This window comes from Melospiza melodia, chromosome 12, assembly GCF_035770615.1.
Source record: "Melospiza melodia melodia isolate bMelMel2 chromosome 12, bMelMel2.pri, whole genome shotgun sequence".
Lineage (NCBI taxonomy): Eukaryota > Metazoa > Chordata > Aves > Passeriformes > Passerellidae > Melospiza > Melospiza melodia.
This window is the reverse complement of record NC_086205.1, coordinates 27,106,590-27,128,296: the sequence shown is the minus strand read 5'-3', so window position 1 is coordinate 27,128,296 and position 21,707 is coordinate 27,106,590. Positions and strand designations below refer to the sequence as shown.

Genomic DNA, 21,707 nt, shown 5'->3' with positions numbered 1-21,707 from the left:
TGCTGTTTTTGGGTATTCTGGTAGGGCCAGGCTCCCCCCAGCTCTGTTTTCTCAGCACTCCTTGGGTTGTTTTTGCTGTTTTGGGTATTTTGGCAGCGCCAGGCTCACCCCAGCTCTGTTTTCTGAGGACTCCTTGGGATGTTTTTGCTGTTTTGGGTATTTTGGCAGCGCCAGGCTCACCCCAGCTCTGTTTCCTCAGCACTCCTTGGGGTGTTTTTGCTGGTTTTGGGTGTTTTGGCAGCGCCAGGCTCACCCCAGCTCTGTTTTCTGAGGACTCCTTGGGATGTTTTTGCTGTTTTGGGTATTTTGGCAGCGCCAGGCTCCCCCTGGCTGTGTTTTCTCAGCACTCCTTGGGTTGTTTTTGCTGGTTTTGGGTGTTTTGGCAGCGCCAGGCTCACCCCAGCTCTGTTGCAGGCGCAGACACAGATCCAGCAGCAGCTCCTCCTACGGCTCCAGGAGGAAGCGCAGCCGCTCCCGGGGCAGAGGCAAATCCTACAGATCCCAAAGGTCCAGGTCAAAGAGCAGGACCAGGAGGTAAGAGTAACCCTAGGGAAAAACAGCAGCGGTGTTTTATTGGAAAAACATTCCTGGAAAATCCTGCCATAATCACTGGGCTTGGGATCAATGGGAATAATGGCTGCAGGTGATGGTTCACACCACACATCCCTGGAATTCCTCATTTGGGGTCCCTGCAGTGCTTCCCACACACTAAATCTTTCAGTTACCCTGGTGAAACACTTTTGAAGATAAGATATTTATTTTGCATTCGATTCAAGCAAAAACCCCCATAAATAGGGTCTCTCAGTGTCATACAATCATTTGGAAATGTCTAGTTTTTTTTTTTTCCCTTTGATTCCTGCTTTCCATAATTCCCACACATAACACTGGCTCCCTGAAGTTCAGAATAAACTGGTTTTCTCACCTGTGTTCCTCTCAGAAAAGGATGAGTCTTTAGTTATGCAATCTTTTATTAATATTTAAGGATGTCTGCAGTGAAAGTTTGCATGCATTGGTTTGTGACAAACAAATATTTCACAATTTAAGTATTTAAATCTTAACCAGAAGTTGCAAAAGGTATTATAAAATCTGCTTTTCTTCTTTAATTAAAAGATGCTCAAGTTGTGCTTGTGTGTATTTTCCAATTAAGAGGTTTAACTGAAGTTTATCCTGGCTACCAGGTTTCCAATTAGCATTTTCTATTGATTTGAAATTAATTATTGAGTGGATCAGGCAGATCAAAGCTGTTTGGGTCCCTATTTAAAATCTTCAGCCAGGTGATTTTGTGTGCTTGCACTAAGAATTTGTTAAACCTTTGGTTTCCATGTCCAAACCAGGAGAGCTGTTGCCTGTGAATGTTGAAAAATTGTTGTTGAAAGATGTGAATATTCCCCTTTCTCCTTTTTGTGCTGTGCCATGACTTATTCCCAGCTGTTCACTGGAAGAGTTGCTTGGACCCTTTATTGCTGCAGTGCCTTTGTAGTAGAAATTTGATTATTTAGAGTTAGAAATAAATTTAGAAATTAAACTGCCTGACCTCTCCTGGAGTGTCCTCCCCATCAGAGCTGCAGGTATTCCTGTGAATAGCCACTTTTTTTTTTTGCCAAGAAAATCAGTTTGAACCCACAGAAATGTCAGAAGAATGAAGTAAAAGGGAAGAGTTTTCACATACTCAGTGTTAGGAAGTGTGATAAACTGATTTAAAATGGTTTTTATTATAATAAAACAATATATAATAAATCACAGACCTCATTAGCTATGGCTTAATGGTCATACAATAATATATAATAAATATAAATTGCAGCTCTCAGTAGCTGTGGTTTAGTGGTCATCTTTCCAAGGGATTTGATTTTAATCATGGTTACAATATATAGAAATTAGGCACCTGAACTTGAAAAACCTGGCTACTGCTAGGAAATATTTGGTGTTAAATAGTTGATGTATCAGATATTTTATGTATTAAATATTTGGTTTGTCAAATATTTCACATATAGAGTGTGCAGCACCAGAGGGGTAGAGCTGCCCATTCCTTTAAATGCTGGTTCTGTTCACACCCACAGAGGGAAAATATTGCTAAATAACATCCCAAATGATCCCACAGGACCCCAAAAGCTTGAAGTTAAACCCAACGGGACCCATTCCATCCTTTATTGTAATTTTTTCTGCTGTAGTGTGGCACTGAGCAGCTCTGCATTAATCTGATTTTGGGGAGTTAAATCTTGGTTTAGCACAAAGCTGCTACTCCAGGCCTGTGCCTGCCCTGCTTGTCAGTGATGCCAAATAATCCCTTTTCTGCCTCAAAATCACTCAACCAGGGGCTCTCCAGCTTTTCAAGGAGTTCAGGATTCCTCAGGCTGGAAAAGAGATTGTGGGAGAGAGAGGGAATGTGATGGAGGGGTAAAAAAATAAACCTAAAAATAAAGATGGTGGGAAAAGGTGGTTCAGGATTGAGGGTTCCCCATCTCTGCCCCACCTGGCACAGGTGTGACAGTGTTTGTCCTGGAAAATGTGTGTGTTTCTAGTGCTGGCATGGAATTCTTATGGATTCCAGCTGTAATTCCAAATTTTTATTTGTTCACGGCGGCACAACTTATTTTCCTATGGCTTTTCCAGGGAAATCCTGAAGAAACCACTTGTAAATAATTAATAAATAATTAATAAAAGGCTCCAGAGGAGCTCAGGCAGCCCCTGTGTTCCTGTGGTGAGGAAAGGGTTATCCAGGTGAATATTCCTGGGGATCTCCTGCATTGCCAGGGAGTAAGGAAAAGCTGTTTCCCACCTGGAAAGGGGAGATCAGCCCTGGTTTGTACCTCCTGCTGCACCCCCAGAGGATTATCCCCTTTAGGAGCCCAGAAAAACTAAATTTGTAAATTTTATTTTATTTATTAGGAGTCTGCCTCTAGAAAATCACCTTCCTGCTGGAAGTTAAGGTCTTTTTTGTGGTCTCTTTAAATGCCTGGAATTGTTTTTGGTATAAATCATGCAGGTGGCACAGATTCTCCATCCTGTAACATCTTTTCTCCCCACAATCTTCTTTGAATTTGTTTTTCAAGGTACTGAAGGTGGTGTTAAAAGTAATGTGTTTTTTAATAACTTCTCTAATACAGGTGTTTTATTTGAGCAGGTGATTTACAGATCTCCAGCAGTGCAAAGCACTGAGATAGATCAAGTTTTACTTTGAAAAGTTGGATTTTTATAATGATATGTGTAAGATATTTTAAATAGGTGTTGTTTGCAACCTGAACTGATTCCTTGTACTTTATTGGAGAAGAAAACTTGTGCATATTGTGGTTATTTTATTTTAGATGCATTTTTAGGGTGAAAAAAGTGGGACTTCCCAGTATTGCTTGTACTTTTTTTGAGAAGATAAGAAAACTTGTGCATATTATAATTATCCTATTTTAGATGCATTTTTAGAGTTAAAAAAGTCGAGCTTCCTAATAATAGTTGTGTTTTATTTGAGAAAATAAGAAAATTTGTGTGTGTTGGCTGTTTTATTTTAGATGCAGTTTTTAGGGTGAAAAAAGTGGAGCTTCCCAGTAGTGGTTGTGTTTTATTTGAGAAGATAAGAAAACTTGTGCATATTATAATTATCCTGTTTTAGATGCATTTTTAGAGTCAGAAAAGTGGAGCTTCCCAGTAATGCTATAAATTCCAAGCTGTCCTACAGTGAGGGAGTACAATGCAAATACGACTTAATAAGATCACAAACTGAATTTCAGCAGAAACAACCAAGATTTACATTAAATTAGGAATTTTAAAACCGATTTAGTTTGTTTTACTGAGCATTTGCTTAATAACATTTCGCCTCCTCACAATCTTTTTAAAGCCAGTAATTCGTCTGCGAAGCGTGGGCGCATCCTCCTGTGGAAAAATTGGAAGCAACAGCTCCCTCTCTGCAGCCAGGCATCCAGAGCTGGGAAGGAATATTTCAGCTCCACAGAATTTAATAAATCATCCCATTTCCTAATTTGATCATATTAGATGCTGATGTGGAAGGAGCATTTCAAATAGCAGCTCCTCATTAATATACATCAGGCTGGGGAATAGCAGGGAATACTTATGGAGGGATGTCACAGTTCCTGTTCCTTAGTTTACTAAGTGGAACAGGTTGATGTGATCCTGGGTGTTATTTGTCACTGTCTTGCTAAAATGGTTTGGGTCGAGTTATGGAGTCCAGGCAGACGGGGCTGATAAATCAAAAGTGGATTGAGTGGACAGCAGGCAGTGATTGATACCGTGACAGGATATGAGGAAAGGAATCTTGATAGGAGCATGCCCCATATTGAATATGAGAAGGAAAATGGCCCTGGAGTATGGATATTATTCAAGGAAATGAGAATAATAATATCATCTTGAAATTATTGCTGGGTGAAGATTAGGGGAGTTCTTATTAGAATATTCTGCTGCTGTGGCTCCTGCAGGATTCTGGGCTGGATGGAGCCCTGGGAATACTGGGAGAGTTTCCACTGTGATTGTTCTGCCAGTTAATCACATAGAAAATACTCTGCAGCAGAACTTGCTGCACAAATCTTCTAATTCACGGAGCTTTAAATAGAATTAACCAAAAAATGTTGACCTTTATTCCCTGATTTCAACCAATCCTGGGACTGCCTGTGAATATGCAGGTTTGCTTTATTGTCTCCCAAATGGCTTTGGCTTCTCCCATTATGTTAAACTGCAAACTGCTGCCTTAAAATATCTTTAATGTGCTTCAACTTAAAAATCTACACAAAACCGGCGAGTGCATCTGTACATGTTGAAGAAGAAAAAAAGATTATATGGGAAGTAATCCTGCCTGGAGAGCTGATCCTTGGCAGTGTGGCTGAAGGAGGTGTTGGATCACGTTTTACATCTCATTTCTTTACCATTCCTCCAGTCTGGTTATTTCATGTGCAGGTTACTGCAGCCAGGGCAGGGGAGCTGCTGCTTAGGGCAAACCCCAAACCTTTGGCACAGCTTTGGGTTTGGGGATGCAAAAGCAGCTGCCACCATGCCAGCAGTGTGAGCTGGAATTAACCTGGGCTCAGCCTGGCACAGTTCTTTGTGGTTAGCAGTTAATTTGTGCTACTTAAACCCAGAGTCCTCAAGTGCACTGTGAGAAGAGTCATTAAATACCTGATAGTAAAACCCCACTGATTATGGGGTTTTGGGGTCTTTGAGAGTTTCCCTTATAATCCCTTCTTAAAAAAAATTGCTGTTATATATTTTATTGAAGGGTTGGTACTGCACAGTTTGTAAGACTTTAAAGATGGCATCACTGAATGCTTTTGTATTTGTGTTACTGGTACCTGCCCTCCTTTTTTCCATGCAATTATCTTAGCGTGGGATTGAAATGCTGGAGTCTTTCCACATTAAAACCAGGCCTATCAGACCTCAGAGCTGATAAGAACTAGTGGATCAAGACACAATTTGTAGTAATTTTGTGTCTGTCTGTCCTGCTCAGCACACGCTGGTGGAGAGCTTTTCATGGATTACAGAGCAGGGGCTTCATTATGAAAACTTCAGGAGGGATTTCCTCAAACAGCATTGGCCTAAAAGGAAAAGAAAGCTTTTTAGGAGAGAGGAAATGAAAAGGGATGGATGTTTTGAGTGGACAGCAGATAAATAAAGAGTAAAATTGTGATGGAGAGTTTATGGAGGAACAGGAGGATATAGAGGAGAGATTGGTGGAAAAAAAAAGAATGGAATGTGTCCAGTGGTGGGCAAAGATCCACTGTAGTGGCGTGGAGTTAGCAGATTGGTTTTTAGGGGTGTTGGGGTGTGAATTTGAGGGTGCTGCAGCTGTGGGATTAAAGCTGGTGGTGCTCCAGGTGAGAGCAGAGGTCTGGCTGTGGCACTGAGCGCCGGCACAGCTGATGGTGGCAGCTCAGGAAAAGGACGAGCTGGGGACAGAGGGGAGGGTTTGGGCTGCCCATGCAGCAGCTGTGTGTGCTGGGAGGGTGGCACTGGGACTGGCACTGGGCTGGGAGCAGCAGGACTGGCTCACAGGGATGGGACAGGGACAGGCAGGGCCCTGCTCCTGCTGCAGGACACCTGGGCACACAGGGACACAGCTGTGCCCTCTGCAGCTGGGAAATCCCTTTGGAAATGCCAAGGGAGGAGTTTTCCAAAGAGAAGCAGACAGGAGTCCTGGCAGAAATCAAGCAGTGCTGTTTAATTAGAACATTGCTTTTGAAATTCCAAGCCATTCCATGCTTCTGTAATTTTATTCTTGTGATTAATTCTTAGGATTGCTTAATTTTTTGCCTGGTTGTGGCCACTGGAGTTACTATTCCTTTCAAGTATTGATCTGCAGCTTAGGATATTTTTTTCCCCTGTCCTTGCTCCTCAGGTTAACCCACTCAGGTGCAATTATGTGAGGAATCAGTGTAAATATTACATGTTCTCTCTTTTTACTGCTGGGAAAGTTTTAAGCCTTCGGTCCATTAGCAAATAAATTTAATTAAGATATTGCAGCATTTCTTTCATGAAACTTCAAATAAAAGCTTGGGGCAGGAGGGTGGAATTGACGTTACTGAGTGTGATCCTGCTGATGGTAATGTCAGCTCTTGTTTGTTTTTCCCCCAGTAAATCCAACCCTGCAGTTTTTATTTAGGATCTGGTTGCGTTCCAGGTTGTATCAGCACCAGCCTCTAAAAATATCCTTTTCTTTTGTTGCAATAAGTGACTTTTTCAAGAGGATTGATCAGTTTGTGTCTGTGGCTGTCCAGGAAAGGCCCAGAGGTGGAGCAGGAGCAGTGAGGATATCCTGGAGCAGTAGGCACTGCTGAGCTCATTGCCCACCCTTAATTGACCACTTTGGGAAATTAAACTTCACAAGGCAACGCCAAGGGCCCTCCAGTTATCAATAAAGGCACAGAGCTGCGAGTGACAGCTGCTTTGATGCTTTTCATTGGTATAAAACCAAAAAAAGGAGCCTTAAAAAAGCTCTGAATGCAGAAGTGCTGCTCATTGGAGCTCAGGCTCGAGTCTGGTTGCAGGGAAAGTTGGTTTTTGTGCAGCCCAGGTGGTGGGTACACAAAATGTGTCTAAAGCAGAGCTGTTTACTGCTCCAGAACCTCTCACTCCTCCCTTTGCAAAAAGGGGTCTTTGCAGGTTGTTGGGGTTTTTAGTGCTTCAGTTTTCTGTTTGGAAAAGGAACTCCCCTCAGTGAGGAACTGACTTTTTGATTTCGGCGTGTCTACATTCTAAACCACTACATATATTTTAATTTTTTTTTAAATTCTCTTTTTCATCTGCTACCAAAGCTCTGGCCATGAAACAGAATCTGTTTTTTCTTTGCTGCAGAGCTCGAGTTTCTCGAGGCAGCCCTGCAAAAGCAGATGTCTTGAGGATGCCCTGGTAATCCAAAACCCTCTTTGCTCTGTAAATTGTTGCTCTTTCCAGGGTTCATTTCTAGGAGTGGTTTTTTCCCCACTGTGAAACACAAAATAGCAGAATTTAGTAGTAAAAATTTACTCTTTATTCCCTTCTTTCACTCTTTCTAATTCTGATAACGTATGGCAGGAACAGAATCTGGTTAAAATGACGAAGACAAAGCGGATTTCTGCAAAAAAAAGTGATATGGAGAGGTTATGTTGGGTGTGGAGTGATAGAGCAAGGGGGGGATGAATTCCCACTGCCAGAGGGCAGGGCTGGATGGGATTTTGGGCAGGAATTGTTCCCTGGAGGGTGGGTAGCACTGGGATGGGATTTTGGGAAGGAATTGTTCCCTGGAGGGTGGGTAGCACTGGGATGGGATTCCCAGAGCAGCCCCAAGGCCAGGCTGGGCACTGGGGACAGTGGGAGGTGTCCCTGCCGTGGGTGTGGATGAGCTTTAGGGTCCCTCCCAACCCAAAGCATGCCATGATTGTCTATAAACCAGCATCCATGCCCTGGAATCCTTTGCTGTCAGTGTTTCTGGATTCCAGGCACTGCTCCTTACCAGGACATGGCTGTGTGTGGGCAGGGTTTGGGGGCCTTGTATCAAACCTTATCCCATAAAAATCCATTTTGTGCCATTCCCAAAGTGTGCTCTGGGAGTGAGTCCATGATTAATTTGATTAAAACTCTGCTATCCTGCCACTCCCTGGCTGTCCTTTCATCCTTTGTGCTGCTGCTTCTCCTCCCACATCTGAGCTCCTGAGATTTTACATTTTCCCAGTTCCCAATGCTGAGGCTCCCAAAAATTCCAGAGCAAGTGTAGAGCTGATAATTCATCTGCTCCTAGTGCAGCTTTATTGGCATCAAACCCCAGCCCTGGCAGAGCCGTGGCAAAGCTGCACCTGAGTTCAGTGATTCCAGATTTTCCCAAGCTGGGACATTCTAGGAAGAAAATGTTCCCCCAAAATAAAGGGATAATTACAGGCATGTGGAAAGCTTTTGTCCTTTTGCTGTATTAAAATAGAATAAGAACAATTCTTTGAACAAAATATTTAATGTTAAATATGTGGTGAGGGTAATAAAAAGATGGGAAAACTTGGATTTGTTTTTGCACAGTGTAACTGAAGACAGGTGTATTAGATATATAATGTATATTTAAAAAACTGAAATCTAGAAAGATATGGGAATTTAGTATCTATACCATAATTGTAGCTATAACTAAAATATTTTTATTGTACTCTTGTAGAATTTTATTTTGAGTTCAAGTTTTCTGCAAAATTCTTACGTGCGAAGCCCCAAAATCCTGGGAATTGTTTCAATGGGGAATTTAATACTTTATCCATAGGTGTTATTGTAAGAGATTCTCCAGTTGTGTTTTTTATTGGATCATATCCATATCTCTTAGGAAGGCAACCTCTCAATGAATTTAAAGGGTCAGGTCATGCTCAGCTCAAATAACTGATGTAAATTCTGGTTGTAATTCTGTGCCATGGATTTATATCCTAGAAATGAAGGCAAGGCCAGCAGTTTGGGTTTATTATGTAATTCTGTATAAACTCTTAGGTATCTATTTTTCTTCCATGGTTTTTGTTTCTCCTCTATGGAAACATGGAGGGATAAACTGAATTGTGATAGAATTTAAATTAATCTGTGGCACAGCACTGAAAATCTGTTCCCAGTCTATATCAAAAAGAGATGCTAAAAGTTTTCCTGTTAGAGCTCTGAGCTTCTTGATTGGAGAATGGGTGAAAAAAAAAAAGCAAAGCCTTTTCCTATTTTTCTCCTATATAGTCTTCTTGAAGTTCTTCCAAATTAGATTTTAAATGCCAATTAGGAGGTTGAATATACTAAAATAAAAGCAAATACAACCAAAATGGCCTCACCTTATGGCTAGTTAGGCTTTTTCTCTCAAAAGCAGAACCTTTGCTCTGAGCATGGCTTTGAGAAAGATATTCAGCTTAATGAACACATTAATTAGAACCATAACTATTTATAAGATAATTAGAAACGAAGCACGGTAAACTGGGCTTTTCCTGCAATTAATGGAGGATTAATTACTGGAGGTAATGAAGTGGATTTTTAAATGCATTAAGGTGAAGTACAGAGATGTGCAAGGCTTTGTGATAGTTGCATAATTATTCCAGGCTGTTTGAGCAGAGCTCCTATGAGCTCGCTAATAAGCATCATTGCATCATTATGTATGCACTTAAAAAGACTTACCACCAAAATGACTGCCTAATTATTTCTAATTGGCAGGACTCTGTGTAGTCATTGAGCTGTTTGTAGCCATTTTAAGGTTCATTTAACTATCCTTGGGGCCATGTGATAGATGGAAAAAAGCTCCTGCTCCGCGCTGGCCTTGGCTGGCGCCGCTAATCAGTTTTGGTGGGCTCCAGTTTGAAATGCATTTGCTCCTGCAGAGGTCAAAACCTGAAGTAGTCCAAGCAAAGTTTGGCTTTTTGAAGCCACTTGACTGTATTCATTAGCAATTAGTAAAATAATTGTGTCTGTGGCTGTGTTTGGATTTCTGTGGGGCCGGGTGCGCTTTCATCGCCGGCCCTTCTCACGGCGCATCGGCTTCCCAGGAATCCAAACCTTCTCCCAGAGCCCCTTCAGCAGCCTCAGCGCTGTGCCTTGTGTCCAGCTGCAGCACCTTTCTTCAGTCATCTGTTCCTGATCCAGCTCCCAGGGTTTCACCAGCTCCTGGTTCCCAGTGGGAGTTTGTGCCCTGGGACAGCGCAGGGCATCTCTGAGCAACCAGGACTGTGTTGGGAGAGGGAGCCAGGAGCGGGCAAACCCTGCTGTTCCCCAGGGTTTGGGAGTCTGGGGCGTCCATTCCCCAGCTGCTGACAGCACTGACGTCCAAGGACATCTCCCAGCAGCAGGAATAATCCCAGGTCTGTGTTGGGGCAGTGCAGGCAGCAGTATTTCCATTGGAAATGTCGTGGCTCGAAACCCTCTCCTGTTTGGAGAGGTGGAATCAGTCTGGAGGGGTTTATCTGCCCCTCTCTGTGGGGCTGAACGTGAGATCCCCTTAGGAGAGTGCCTGGGAGGGTCCTGGGTGTAATCACAACCATCTGCAGGGCACTGTGAGCTACAGGAGCCACTCAGGAGCACTGGCAGCAAACTGCAGCCTGAGAAAGGAGAGGTCAGCAAAAAAATGGCCCTGGGGGATCTAATATTAATGCAGAATCCAAACAGGTATTGTGGGCAAAGTGTAACGTTGATTAAAAAGAGCTACGAATTACAAAACAACCAAAATCTCATTTATTAATGAGATATTGGTTCAAATAATAGATATTGGTTCAAATAACAGATAAAGGATTAAAGCAAGTAAATTGTGGCAGTGTAAACAAAAATGAAACCAAATCCTTGAGGAAAACTGCAGAATTGTATCAATTTTTTAAAAACTGGTTTAATTGTGAGACTTCTCTAAGGGTAATATTTTGATTACTCTGTGAGCAAATATTCAATACAGAAAAATGATGTAAAATACAAATATTTTACAAAAGTACAAACAAGCCTTTCTTATTCATTAGGAGTTTTATTTTATGGAGTCCCATCAAATATGTGGTCATGGAAATTGTTCAGTAGATTATCAGAACTAGGAAATGCATTTTAGAGTGAAGCTACAGCTTTAATTACATCCATATAATATGGAAAATGGGAAATTAAATTAAATTAGACTTTCAGTGAAAATGGTACCCACTTCCTCAGAGGGTGATGGTGGGAGGATGGGGTGTTCCTCATTCCCTTGAAAGGAATGTTGGAAATGTGCATGTTGTGGGTCAGGCAGCAGGACACAGCCAGAGCTGGAGCATTGTGGTGGCTCTAAAATACCTGGATTCTGAGGTGTTCCTCACTCCAGCCACGTGAAAAGATGGAATTGTCTGAATAATCCACTGAAGCCTTGCTCAGAGCATCACTCCTGGTGAGGGGAGCTGGAGGCTGGGGAGCAAAGCCATGGGGTTCGTGTTGTCCCAGCTCTGGGGCTGAAGGATTGTTGGTGGTTTCAGCTCAGCCAGGGAAGGGTGGCACCCCCAGTGACCCTCAGGTGATGGGGACAGGGAGGGGCTGGGTGGGATGCAGCTCTTTGCCCTCTGCAGCATCCAGGAGTGTCCAGAACAGAAATGCCAGAGGCTTGGAGCTGGGTCAGGAGCAGGAACCAGTGAGAGGGAGAAAAAGCTGGAGAAACATGAAAAATACATCAGTAAAAAACTCCAAAATGCACAGCAGGAACAGCTGGGGATACCAGTGACTCCCAGAGGGGTGTCAGACACATTTCCCTTGGGTAGTACATTGGTAAACAAAAGTTGCACTTTTCAGTTTCTAAAATCCCATTATATTCCTATTCCATCCCCTCCAACGTCCCCAGGATGGTGTCAATGGTGGTGTGAATCTTCCCAGAGTTGTGGGGACAGAAGTGTGGAAGGTTTTGAGTGACACAACAGGTACTGGTTTCTTTTTGGAATTTATTTGTGGAATTCCTCAGCTGCCTGGTTTGGGTAATATTCTCAGTGATGGAAAGAATTCATTTTTCATTTTAATTCTTGCCTTGAGGTCTGGAAGTGCAGGTGAGTGTGGTCCATAAGAGCTGCTGCAGAGTCAGGAACCTGTCACTCTTTCCTGGGTTAGTGAGGCTTTGTGAGTTTCTTTTGTGTTTTAAACAAAAAGCAGAGCTTGGAAGAAAGTTCCATGAGACCCTTTTTTTAAACAAAGCCTAGCTATGTAGGAATCACATCATAATTCACCTTTATTCCCCATTTAAATTAGCACTGACACCAACCAGTTTGTGCTCAGCATCATCAGCTGATCAGAACAGTCAGAACACATTTTGAAATATAATAATTAAGTACTTCTGTTGCTTTTTATATTTTTTAAACAACAAAATCTGGATTTTTTTTTTCTGGTGTGATTTATTTGACAATATTTTTGTAGCTATTGCATATTCCATGAGGAAAACACTAATTTTAGAATAGTAAATGAAATATTGAGAGTTTCTTCCCTGGAATTTTTAATTAGCCATAAAAATTGGGCTTTGGGAGGGACAGGACAGGGTTAGAGGTGATAACTCCCAGAAAAGGAGATTTTGGGGCTGATAAAGGTGGCAGCTCTGTGCTCCTCAGCAGTCTGCAGGAATGGAGCTGTTCAGTTTTCATCCAGGGGAATATTGAAAACAGCCCCTGCCTTCCTCTGTCTGCTCTGGGTTAGTTACATGCAAAATATTTAAAGGGAGATGCATCCAACTTGCATGGAAATTAGGAATTATCCCTGTGTTTATAGACACAAAATATCCAAACTCTTTGTGTTGTTATGTTGTCCCTCCCCAAGATTTTGAGTGGATGGTGTGAAATATTTTTGTTTTTCTTGTGTTTTTCTAAAACCTTTTAATGACTTAATTTTTGGAGGCCAGTTATAGCAATTTTCATTAAAAATCTTAAGTTTATTTTGTTTTTATTTTGGGAAAATGCAGTATTCTGAAAATCTTTCTGTATTCTTCGTAAACATATGGTGGTAAAAAGTACAGGTGGAAAACCTTAAATTTTTTTGCATCTCATAAAATTTAAACCTCCACCTGTCTGGTTATCACTGAATTAAAGAAAAAAATTGCCTTTTTTAGAAGCTGTGAGCACAGAGAATGGGTTCATTTGTTTTACTCAGGAAAAGGCAGAGACACAGCTTTTCACCCAGGTGTTATTATTTGTGTTGCTTGTGGTCATTATGAATCCAGTCAGTCTCAATATTCCCCGTCTCCCAAATTAGGTATTTATTTCTAGGAAATGCCTTAATCCTGTATTTAAGCAGATTTTTTTCTTTGCCTTTTAAAAGGTGTTGCAGTGTTGAAGAATGAGGAATATTCAGTTTTTTTCCCCCGTTGTTTCAATTTTGGCTCCGTGCTGGTGGCACTTTGAGATCTCAGTTGCCAGTGCTGGTGCTGCAGGACCTAAATTGGGATTTTTGGGGTTTTTTTGCAGTTTCTGAGAGCAGGTGGTGTCCTGGTGTGTAAGCTGATTTCAAATGTGTGTTTAGGTAATTCCCTTCAGCTGTCTAATGTCAATTTGGGGATGTAAGGACACACAAATATTACAGATTCTTTAAGCCCATCACTGGGGCCTCAATCTCAGAGGTTTTATGATCCCAAACCCTGAACTATTGGGTTTGTCCCAGGCAGACAGGGGAGCAGTGTTTACCTGTAATTAATCTGAGCTGAGGCACAGGGGAAGTGGAAAACCTCAACCTGAAAATCTCTCCTGTCTGTCCCTTAACATTTTACCATAATATCAGAGGTGTTGTCAAATTTACAACAAATAATTGCCTGGCTCGTGGCTCCATCTGGAGAATGAATTGGAGCCTTTTCCTTGCTCTGGGATCCATCCAGGGCAGATGCAGGGGCACTAATGCCTGCACAGGCAGAGAGGGATAATCTGGCCTGTTTGTCCAGGGTCCTGCAGAAAGCTGCACCTTTGTGTTTTCAAATAGATTCCAGCTGCCTGGAGAAGGGAGCAGCTCCACGTGCTTGTAGGAATTAATTACAGGGGCTGATGGATCTGCTTGCTAATAGAATGTGGGGCTCGTTTGTTCCTGTGGAATTCAAGTTTTCCCATTTTTTTTGGAGAAAATAAAAAATGTTTTTTCTCCAGGATTGCAGAATTTAAACTTTCATTCAGCCCATTTTTTTCTGGTTGCTTTTCCTCAGCCTAAGCAAGGACAGTTCTGGGGTTTGCTTGGGAGAGGAAGAATTTCCTTGCTGGTGTCTTTGTGTGACAAATGAGCAACTGTTGTGTTTTGCCTCACCTCGTGCTTTAAACTTTGTATTTTGTATTTTTTGTATTGAGAACAAGTTGGGTATTCTCAACTCAACTGAGCCTTTTTTTGTTTTGTTTTCAGATAATTGGAATAATATTTACTTCCCTTATCAACATTAACTTTGGTTTTATATGGGAGTTTTTATCTAATGTACCTGCAGCTGGGTTTTGCACCCTTTTTTTTTTTAGATGTATGTGGAGTTTTTGCCTTTGAATTCCAAGATTGCTTTGAATGAGAAAGGACAAGGAATGAGAGAGAGTTTTGGCTGTTTATTTAATAGGACAATGTACCAGTTTCTGTATTAACTTTGCTTTCTTTATTATTTTATTCCCTAAAGATTATTAGAATTAGGGTCCATATTTTTCTGCTCAGTCATGACATGGCTACAGGAATACAGGGTTAGAAAATAGTCCCACTTTGGGACACACTCTGAGAAGAGGTGAGGGAAATTCATGTCAGGTAAAACCAGATGGGTTCTTATCTGGTGATCTTAATTTGAAGTTGAATTTTAGGAAGGAGTCTTTGAGCAGATTGACAGGAGAAATAAATGGTTTATCTCCCTTCTCTCCAGGGAGCTGTGCCTGGATCCCAGGGGATGTGCAGGGACTCCTTAGGATAACCAAGGCTTTGTGGCAGAGGAGGCACCTTCACCCCCTCTGTAATCCAGAGCAGACCAAGAGTCTGGAGAGCTCAAGTTGTGCCAAACCAGCTGCTTCAGAATTCCAGCAGTGTCCCATCCCTGGGTTCTTCTCTCCAGCTGCATCCCTGTCCTCTCCATGCTGCCTCTCCATCTTTTTCAAAATGACAGTTATGGGAATTTCACCTCCTCAAATGTTTGCTCATGTAGTTGCCATGATTTAAAAGTGCAGAACTGCTGGGCTGAGTTGGTGCTGGTGTTTGGTGAGTGCATTTCCTCAGCTCTGCATTTGGCATAATTTGCCACACAAAGACACCAGCAAGGAAATTCTTCCTCTCCCAGCCAAACCCCAGAACTGTCCCTGCTTAGGCTGAGGAAAAGGCAGCCAGGAAGAAATGGGCTGAATGAAAGTTTAAATGTTGCAGTCCTAGAGGAAAGACATTTTACATCATCTCCAAAAATGTTCATGCTTGTCCCAGTTCTTGTATTTATTTCATCCTGCTTTTCTCTGGCACTGTGGATGATACTTTTTAAAATCTTAAATATTCCCTTATTCTGAAATAATATGTCTGTTTTGTCACTTTCCAACTCTCCAAACAACTGGTTTGGTACAACTTTTCCCTCTTAGCATCAGTCTCCTTTCAGGTTGAAACTCTGCTGCTGCCTACTTTTGTTATCACTCACCTTATATTGAACAGTAAATTATTAAAATACTATTATCATACATATTATCTATATTTAACTTCCTCAAAGGCATGCATTTTAAAATTGCAAACTAATAATAACGACCTGCAATGTTTATGGAGGCAGCTACATTTGTATTATATATACATCTTTAATAATTTCTGCAGTCTGAATGACTGCAATTGATACCTGAAATTATTTTACCTTTCCAACAACTTGTACCGCGATTTTTTTTTTTCCTGGTGGTGAAGTTGAGTTAAACAAGGAACTTTCTCTTAATATGCTTTGAAAGAGAACATGGCATTTTGCTGCAATTACTTGTGTGTTTGCACTCTGGCTTTATTAGCAGTCTGAGCACCCAGGCTTGATGCAGCGCAGTTGTTCCATTGTTCCGCCCTTGGATTTATGGCTGGAGTATTAAAGAGCCCTCAATTTGTTGGCTTTTGTTTGTGGCCATTGAGCTAAACATAATCTAATAAGGCTTGTGTCAGGTGAGAGATGCTAAGAAGAATTCCAGGGGAGAAGTTGACATCTCAGCACCCTTCTTTGGAGTGGGGGGTGCTGTTTGCCAAGAAAACAGATTATTTGTGCAAAAATTGATCTTTCCTGGAAGAGCTCAAAGAGAAGAAAACAAGCCCTGTCTTGGTTTTGGGCTCTAATTCCTCTTTCCATTTAAAAAAGTCTCTCTTTTGCAGTTGTAACCTTTTGAAGAGATTAGATTGGACCTCTAAGATAGAGTTCAGTGCTTTAGTGCAATATAATTGGGGAAATACTAAACGCCACTGACCTCATTTCCTTTAGAACAATGAGAATTAATAGTTGCACGTTTTATTAGGCTGATATTCCAGATGTAGTGTACATTTAATTAAGTGTAGTTTCCTTTTGGTTATGGTATGTGGCTCTGCTTTTTGTCGCAAATTCTTTCTAGTTTTACAGTTTTCCACATGTTTTCTTTCACCATTTATGATTTTTTCAAAGCGGGGCTATAAGGATTTAAATCACTTTAGCATGCAGCAAAACAGTTCCCATTCAAACAATAAACGCCATTTTAAAAAGCCTTTAGATCTTCTGTCACTTCATAAATATAAATGTATAAAAACATTATGCAGTTGTAGTGCCCACCTGCTAATTAAATGCAGATTTCCTCAAACTTGTTTTAAAATCCGCTTATTTGTTTCAACTCTGTCTCTGCTCAGAATACATATGGCCCTTGTGAAACTAATTATGCTTATGGAGCAGCTGTTAAATTTAGTGCAACTAATTTTATCCAATATTTTACATTTTAATTGATTACCTGTGAAGAAATTAGCAAATTAACACTTATTGTGCAGTAACTGAATGGGCTTTTATGGAGACTTTCAATTTTTACAAGCGGCCCGAGTGCTGATGGAATAAAGCCATTTCTTAGGGCTGGAGATGGGGAACTTATTGGTGAGCCTTGATTATCTGGTGTGAGAATTTAGGGATCCCGAGTGATGCCAAGCATCTGTGTGTTCTGCAACTTAGACATGAAAAGCAGATTGGAAAGTAATGGCTTTTCACAGAATTTTGGGAACATATGGGCTTATCTGGATCTAAGAACCCTTTGAAGATCTTTGAACTTGACTAAATGACTTAACCTTTGGCATGGTGGGTGGGTGTTTTGGGTGTTGTTGGGGGGAAGGGGATCCATGCTGCAAATCTCCTCTACAGCTTCATTTTTTGGTGGTGGGGTTTTTTTCCCCCCCCGGTAGTTCCATAATTTGAACATTTGGGGTCTTGCTTTAATAGGACTAATTGTGATTCTTGTTATTTTTCAACAGCAGATAAAATAGAAAATCTGTCTGCTCTGCCAGATCTGTGGCCTTTTGTTGTGGTTTGGTGGTGAGCTGGGGACACAGATGACTTTTGGAAGCTCCATTTCAGGAAGTCTTATCTTGATTTCTTCTCCTGTAGATCTTGCAAGATACTTTAATAGGAATTAAGGATCAGTAGAGAGAGGCTCTTCCCAAGGCCATGGAGTGATGGGATATGTGGGAATGGCCTGAAGCTGGTGGAGGGGAGGTTTAGATGGGATTTTGGGGAGGAATTCATCCCTGTGAGGGTGGTGGGACACAGGGAGGCACAGGGACACCCTCCACTGTCCCAGGGAGCTCCAATCCCTGCCTTGGACACTGACAGGGATGGGGAGATTTCATGCAATAACTCTTTTAATTTTTAAAAGCTGTTTCCTGTGTGTAAATGTCACCTGCACAGACATGGGAGTGAGCAGGAATCCAGGAATTGAGCATCCAGCCTGCCTGAGCTGAACTTGTTATTTGCACCTGCAAAAGGTAGAGCTGAACTCCAGTTCAGATAGGAGCTGGGAAACTGGAGTTCTTTAGTAATAAATATTTTAGATTCCTGTTATTGCTGGTGGAGGACTGTGCCATTAAATGAGGAGAGGCCCTGCATTGATTAAAGATGATTTGTGTTGCTACAGGGCTTTGTTTGTTTGGGGTTTATTTTCTGTTTTGGACTTACCTGCAGAGTTCTGAGAAGCCAGGGTTACCTGGGAATACTGGATTTAGGGCAGTGCTGTTAATCTGTGCTGCCTCATCATGATGTTTGTACAGTGTCTCTGTGCCAAACAAAAATTAGATTTAATATCCAGAACTCTCTTTTGAGTCAAAACTTCCTCTGCCTGAGGAGTAAGGATGGATGGATGGACGGACACGTTTACATTTGTGATGACACGCTAAAAATCCAGTTTGTGCCAGCAAATGCTCTCCAGTTAAGAATCCAGCAGTGCAGTGGTAATTTGATCTATTTATGAGTGTTAATAGAGTGACCAGGATGGGAGAGCTGCTGCTGGAAGGTACCAGCTGCTGAAACAGGAACCCAGCCCTGACCTCTGGAGCTGCTCCTGGCAGGACCAGGGACCTGAACTCCCATGTGCTGGACAAATTCCAGAAATGTAATTTATAGCCTCATCTGGATGGAGGATTTTCTTTTGCTTAGTCTATTGTTGAGTTTTATTAAGCAGTTGTTGTTTCATAAAAGGAGGGATTTTGTCTGTGTGATTTGGCTTTTAAAGGCTTTGGGAGTTTTGCACTCCAAGAGGTGCTAAAGAAACTTTTTATACTGTTTTAAAAATTCTCCCATTTCCTTCAGTACTTGATGAAACTTTTCCATGAGGTGCCATCAGAATTGAATCATGGAATTGTAGAATCATGGGATGGGTTGGGTTGGGAAGGACCTTAAAGCCCATCTCATTCCATCCCTGCCCTGGAGGGGCACATTCCAAAGGCCAGGGTGCTCAGGTAAGAGAAACCAAGGAAAACTTGACCTGATTTTCCCCAAATATCCCTTGTCCACTCAGGTAGCATTGATCTGTGACAAATTATCAAATAAAACTCAGAAAATGTTCTACAAGAAATTCAGGAATAATGAAATAATTTTGGACACACAAAGAACCAGCCCTAATATTTCTGGATCTTTTTTTCCATTTTGTTAATGGATGAATCCATTATTTGTTTTAAGTTATTTTGCATCTCTTTTCAGAGCAGGAGCCATGTTTTCTATTTCACTTCTTTTGCTAAACTGTCAGTTTAAAGGTATTAAATTGTGACATATGCTGCATTATTAGGTGTACTTATTAAATGTATTGAACTTTAATAAAAAATAACTTTTTATTATTTAATTGAAATTAAATAATAAAAAAATATAACAAGGCTGAGGAGCAGTGCTGGTGAGAAATGGCTCATGGATTGTTCTGATGATGAAATTTTCTAATTGTGAGGTAGGGCTGTAAGGTCTCTGAGATTTTCACTCTAGACCTTTAAGGCATTTAAAGTGTTTGTGTTCAGGGCTGAGTAGCCAAAATCTTCCAAAACCTGGAACTGAAACCCTTGGTAGCAAACTAAGCCTGGTGATGTCTGAGTCTGACTTCACTCACTGTGGTTTTTGGAGAAAAAAGTTACCTAGATACCTCTGTGGAGGAAGGCAGAGGAATTGATGGTACTTTGTTAGGCTAATTTGGTATTTTACACTATGGAGATCCTTGTTGTCTGCCTAGAAGCAGCCCCTTCTTTCTCTGGTGAAGGAGAACCTTCCTTCACTACCTGGGTGCTTCCCCACAAGAGTTTTGGTGACTCCTCTTCTGCTTGTTTAGATAATCCAATAGATCCTGTAAAAGGTTTAACCTGTTTTAATGAGAATCTCTTTTCCAGTTGCTTTTACTCCAATATGGAAATGGACCAAAACTTGTAAAAATGTGAGAACTTGTGGCTTGGGGTCCGTCTTGGGTCTGTTTTGGGTGTAGCCTTGGTCAGGCTCTTGCACTGCCCAAGGTGTATCCTTTGAAGGCATTTTAATAAATCCCTGTCTGATTGCTTTAACTCTGCCCAACCTCTGTTCCAGGCAGCCTCTTTAGGCATCAGTCACCATCCCTGGTGTTTAAAAGCAGACTGGGTGTGGCACTCAGTGCCAGGTTTGGTTGGGGTGTTAGGGCTGGGTTGGACTCAATGATCTTGGGAGTGTTGGAGTCCTGGACACCGAGAATTTCAGACTTTCTATGCTGCCCAGCACTGACCCCAAAGAGAGCACTGCGCTCTTACAGCTGCAGCAGCGAGAGGTCTGGCCACAGGGCTGGGTCCCTGTGTTACTTCAAATTAATTCTCATCTGCAGGCCAGGGTTGTCCTGTTCCTGTAAGAGTAGGGCATGTCCTTGTTCTGCCCAGAACTCTTCTCCAGCTGGTGTCTGTGTGTCCCTGCAGGTCGTGGTCACAGCAGCGCTCCTACAGCTGCAGCAGCGAGAGGTTCTGTCACAGGGCTGGGTCCCAGTGTTCCTTCAAAGTAACTTTGTCACCTGCAGGCCAGGGCTGTCCATTTCTTGTAGGAGTAGGCCATGTCCTTGTTCTGCAAAGAGTCCTTCTCCACCTGGGGTCTCTGTGGTTGTGCAGGTCACAGTTGCGGCGGTGCTTCCACAGCTGCAGCAGCAAGACGTTCTGCCACAGGAGAACCCACAGCGGGTCCCTGTGTTACTTCAAAGGAACTCTACAATCTGCAGGCCAGGGCTGTCCAATTCCCATAAGAGTGGGGCGTGTCGTTGTTCTGCCAAGATTCTTCCCCACCTGGTGTCTGTGTGTCCCTGCAGGTCGCGGTCACAGCAGCGCTCCTACAGCCGCAGCAGCGAGAGGTTCTGCCACAGGGCTGGGTCCCTGTGTTCCTTCAAAGTGGCTGTGTCACCTGCAGGCCAGGGCTGTCCAGTTCCTGTAAGAGTGGGGCATGTCCTTGTTCTGCCAAGAACCCTTCTCCCCCTGGTGTCTGTGTGTCCCTGCAGGTCACGGTCGTGGGCGCTGCCGCGCTCCCACAGCCGCAGCAGTGAGAGGTCCAGCCACAGGGCCAGGTCCCTGTGTTCCTTCAAAGCAGCTGCGTCACCTGCAGGCCAGGGCTGTCCAGTTCCTGTAGGAGCACAGCATGCCCTTGCTCTGTCAGGAATTCTCTTGCAGCTGATGTCTCTGTGCTGTGCAGGTCGCGGTCGCGGGCACGGCAGCGCTCCTACAGCCGCAGCAGCGAGAGGTCCGGCCACAGGAGAACGCCCAGCGGGTCCCGGGAGCGCCGCAAGGGCAGGGACAAGGACAAGGACAAAGCCAAGGACAAGGGCAAAGGGAAGGAGAAGGAGACCCACGGCACCAAGGCTGGGTGAGTGAAACGGCAAGTGACAGAGCTGGAGCAAAACCGGGCAGCAACACCATGTCCTTTTACTCTTCCTTCATGATAATCTTCCTTTAAATTGTACTTGATATCAACTAAGCTTATGTAAATGCAGAATATTTGAAAGGTGGGGAATTATTCAAACTATTTGGAGGGTGGGGTTTGTAGGGTTTTACAGTTCTGCAGTGTGGTAACGTTTCACACTAAGTGATGGTTTAATTTTCCACCCTTTCTCTCCTTGCTTGGTTTCAGGTGGGTTAAAGACCTTCTGCAATTTGTTAATATAAACATTCTTCCCATATGTAATAGCCATGATATAGGGGTAAATGAGGAATATTGGAAAGCATGAGGGCTTCTTCCTAGAAGAAGTTGGGTTTCACTGTTCACACACACCTACACCTCCTCCCAGGGGCAGGAGTTCCTCCTGGGCTGTGGTTGAGGCTCACAAATGCAGTTCCAGCACAAGCCTTGCTCTGGGTGAATGATGGGAACCCTTGAGAACCTGCTGTAGTTGAATTTCTGCTTGGAATAACTGGGGTTG

General features: G+C 42.5%; 1 protein-coding gene across 1 annotated transcript in view; it reads left to right on the top strand.

The window, feature by feature from the left end:
* The window catches only part of RSRC1 (arginine and serine rich coiled-coil 1), a 98,008-nt gene that overhangs the window by 3,494 nt on the left and 72,807 nt on the right, over window positions 1-21,707 (top strand). The window contains exons 4-5 of the mRNA XM_063167425.1: window positions 415-534; window positions 20,984-21,154. Of these exons, the coding sequence (XP_063023495.1) occupies window positions 415-534; window positions 20,984-21,154 (291 nt within the window). The remainder of the gene's footprint in view (window positions 1-414; window positions 535-20,983; window positions 21,155-21,707) is intronic.